Genomic DNA, 3,894 nt, shown 5'->3' with positions numbered 1-3,894 from the left:
CTGCGCGCCTGTCCATCTCACGAGTAATACACAGAGAAAATGAGATCAATTATTCCGTATCTCTAATAATCTCTATCTTAATTTGAATATGGAGATATTTAACCCGAAATTTTCCACTTTTCCGTACAATATATTTCAAACATTCCTTGCATACAAAACTTGTCCTGACAATCAGAAATAAAAAATAAATGATGACAGTTAAAACATAACCTCCCCTTGGGCAGTCCATTTTATAATTTTCCTCCTTTCTCTTCTTGGCAACAGCTTGAATCAAAAGCGTTATAATGACAGAGCTGCGCACGCGCGGCCCAGCTGCTCCCGCGCCACTTCCTCTGATCTTTGACTCGGCCAATTGTCCGCATCTGCCGTCTTGAGACACGCGCTGACCCCACCAATTGGATCTAGCACCCCCCTCCTTACCCCAATCAAAGTACAGACCCGAGAAGAGGGGAAGCTCAATTTATAATTGACTGGTCATCCTCCCACAATGTTACAAATGCCGCTGATCCCAGATTTGTTTCAAACTAGCAACGAGCACGAAGTTGTCGGCAAACTGCAAAGCTAAGCGTGTAAGGAAATTTGTTACTCAATTCCTTGTTGTCACGAGGTTATGAATTGAAGTGGTTCGCGATCAACTAGCAGTTTCCGCTGCGTCAGCTGTTTATATCGAAAAGGTGCGTCAAATAAGTCTTTATGTCTCATAGAGAGCTACTCTGACAGCTCGGCACGTCAACAACGTCACGACATAGCAATGATTAGAAATAAAACAGTTTATTCTTCATAATGTTCGTAGCCCAGGCTAAATTCCCGGAAGGCAGGACAAAAACTTACGATGCTAAGAAACAGGAGGTAAAGTACCCTAAAACAGTCCTACAGAGCCTCGACAATCCGACGCGCATGGCAAAAGAGAGCACAAGAGCAAGACTCATCCACCAACTAATTGAGCCACAAGACTCAATGCCAAGGGAATTTAGCTCTTACTTTTTAGGCGACACAGGCACCAGTGACCCAACTTATCTGGTGACTTCCCATGCAAGCGACATACCTATGCAATCACCCGTGGTGCCAGTTTATCCAGTCCAAACTCTCCGCTGGAACCCTTACGTAGAAACAAGCTCGATACCAGAATGCGAAACTCAAGTGCAAGTTGAAGCAAAGAAAGAAATGTGCAATGTCGCCACGCATAAGGTTTCTTGTAAATGCAGGAATTGTACCAACCTTTGTTGCCCATCAAGAACGCTGCTGCGCCAACCGGAATTCAAGAACAACATTATGACTTTCTGCGATAAATGCACGATGACTCTGAAGCTGTCCAGTGCCGGCTGTGGTGGCCTCACGCCCATATCGTGCACACCTGTCATTTCCCAAGCTTCTGTCACAAGTTCTGACGTCGCAGTTCGAGATACCATGGACCAACCTTACCGCTGTCCGTCGCCGCAATGTATTCGCTCGTCACCGTCCCGGTATCACGTTGATAGTCACTGCATACCACCGATTCTAAAGAAACCTCTTATTCAGTCATCTCTGCATAATCAGTACGATTATACGACAAGAAGTCCAATTCTAATGGACATGGAAGCAGAGAGAGACATTCCTGATGGATGCTACCCTGAAGCGCCATGTTGGAAAGATAAAGAACGTGATCAGTTGTATGCCAGGAAGTCTGGAAGGACTTTGTATAATGAAGGTATTATTGAGGAAGGGGACAATTTCGAGCCATTTTGCCCTCGACGTAGAAGGTCAGCCAGCGTAAAACGGGAGAAGAGTAGAGAGAGTAGAGTGTCTTTTAGCTCATTCTTTAGCAAATATGACGATGATGCTGAGACGGTCATACCACATTCGCACAGGCACGACTCGAAGTACCATTATGCTTGTATGGAGCAGCCGCACAAGTTCCACCGCAGTGACAACGATGAAGACAGAAGAGGCTTGGTGGCCAGCCCCAAAATCACCAGGCGAAGTTTCCAGAGTGTGCAGCAATGCAAACCCACCGCTTACGTATTGCCTAAACGGGTACTTACGTCAAACCCTGATTATAACATTGAAAAGTTCTTACAGCACAACTGTTGTAGATTGCAAAAGCCAAAGCGAAAGAAATGTTTCAGTTTTTTCAAATAATACTGTGATGTAATTGTTTTTTTTTGGTTTGCGTCTTGTTCATGTGTAATATCGAAATATGAACTCTAATGGTGGTTTTCCACTGGCGAGGCGAGACGAGACGGGGCGAGACGAGAAATGAAATTTGTATCATTCTTGCGCGCCCGCCACGAGCCGCCGCGGACCGCCGCGGGCGCTGCCATACAAATTTCAATTCTCGTCTCGCCTCGTCTCGTCTCGTTTTGACCACCTTGTCCACTCCGAAATATTTGATGGCAACTGTACCTAAGTATGCTGATGTAGAGATTATACCTAGTGCCAACCACGAAGACGCATGATTTTTTCAAAATTAGCCATTAATGGCATTGTAATAAGAACCACGGCACGCGTCATCGTGAATGACTTTATCTATAATTCTCTACACTTTGAGATAAAAATGAGTAAAGTATTAACCATATTATTATCTGTATCACTTTTCGGACAGATAACCGTCTTTATAGTAAATGTGGCGGTTTTTTTATATCAAAGAAATAAAAAGAAGCAAACTGAAACACTTTTTCATTAACTAGTTTTTGCCCGCTGCTTCGCTCGCGCAAGCCATCTGCAGTCGAATATAACCCTTAATAAGGCAGAGGCGTTTTAGCGACCACATGCATTGATTTGGAAAGTCTTATTGTTTTAGTAATAAGTTACAATATTCATTGTAATTATTGAAAATACTCCTAGCTTTCAAAATATCCTTTGCCAGGTATGTATTCGATAGCTGCTTTTGATGCTGTGGTAGTATGCTCCAATAAATAGGGCCTTATTAAGGGTTAAATTTCGAGATTTTACTAAAACGGCCATGAAAAGTCCCAAAATCGTGATTAAAATTTTGGGACAACGTGTCAAGAACGGAATTTCAAGCGCATATAGGTAGAGTGTAGAGTCATTCACGATGACGCGTGCCGTGGTTCTTATTACAATGTCATTAATGGCTTATTTTGTCAAAATTACGCGTCTTCGTGGATGGCACAAGGTATGACACGCGACGGCGACGGTTGGTTAGGCAGTTGTCTCACCGCCAGCGAGGAAACGATTGGCTATCGACTATTTTCTCGCTCAAGAAACGAACAAAAGATATAAGATCCTGTGTGAGTAAAAGAGACACATATATTAATAGTTGATCGCTGGCTGTTCACACTGTCGGCGAGAACACGCTCTTACATCTTTTGTCGCAGCGAAAAGAGCTATAAAACTCGCTGAGCTATAGATACTCGCTCAGCGATGTCAGCTTGGCGGCCGCCCCGCACGAGCGAGTCGAGTGCAGCGAGTAATCGCCCGTCGCACGCGAACACTCGCTTACAGCCGAGCGACAAAACTACACTCGCTTCTCGCTGCTCGCCCACTCGTTTCTAGTTACGCGCTCTACTCGCTTCTCGCTCATCGTCGGCGGTGGGACAAGTGCCTAGAAACGTGCTAGTGGGCATTATGTAGTCTCACACTTTTCAATACAAAGAATATATTTTAGCCTGACACGTTGTTATTATGGTCATGCTATGATACGGTGTAATGGGTAACCTTTAACCTTAGGCACAGTGGGAGTAGCAAAACCTTCGTCAGTTACTAAATTGATCCCTTTTTAACCGACTTCAAAAAAGGAGGAGCTTCTATGTTCCAATGTTTGTATTTTTACAGTCATAGACTCTTAGTGCCGAAGCGAAGAGCCGTGGTGGCCTAGTGGTTTGAGCTATCGCCTCTCAAACAGAGGGTCGTGGGTTCAAACCCCGGCTCGCACCTCTGAGTTTTTCGAAATTC

The 3,894-nt window shown here is 44.4% G+C and overlaps 1 protein-coding gene across 1 annotated transcript; it reads left to right on the top strand.

Moving 5' to 3' along the window:
* Nucleotides 1-734: 734 nt before the first annotated feature.
* On the top strand, nt 735-2,259 carry LOC141431669 (uncharacterized). The gene has a single exon (XM_074092850.1). The coding sequence runs from the start codon at nt 784-786 to the stop codon at nt 2,116-2,118; it is 1,335 nt and encodes a 444-aa protein (XP_073948951.1). The 5' UTR covers nt 735-783; the 3' UTR covers nt 2,119-2,259.
* The last annotated feature ends 1,635 nt before the right edge of the window (nt 2,260-3,894 follow it).

This window comes from Choristoneura fumiferana, chromosome 10 (assembly GCF_025370935.1).
Source record: "Choristoneura fumiferana chromosome 10, NRCan_CFum_1, whole genome shotgun sequence".
In the NCBI taxonomy this organism is placed as follows: Eukaryota; Metazoa; Arthropoda; class Insecta; order Lepidoptera; family Tortricidae; genus Choristoneura; species Choristoneura fumiferana.
This window is presented reverse-complemented; position numbering and strand designations above follow the sequence as displayed.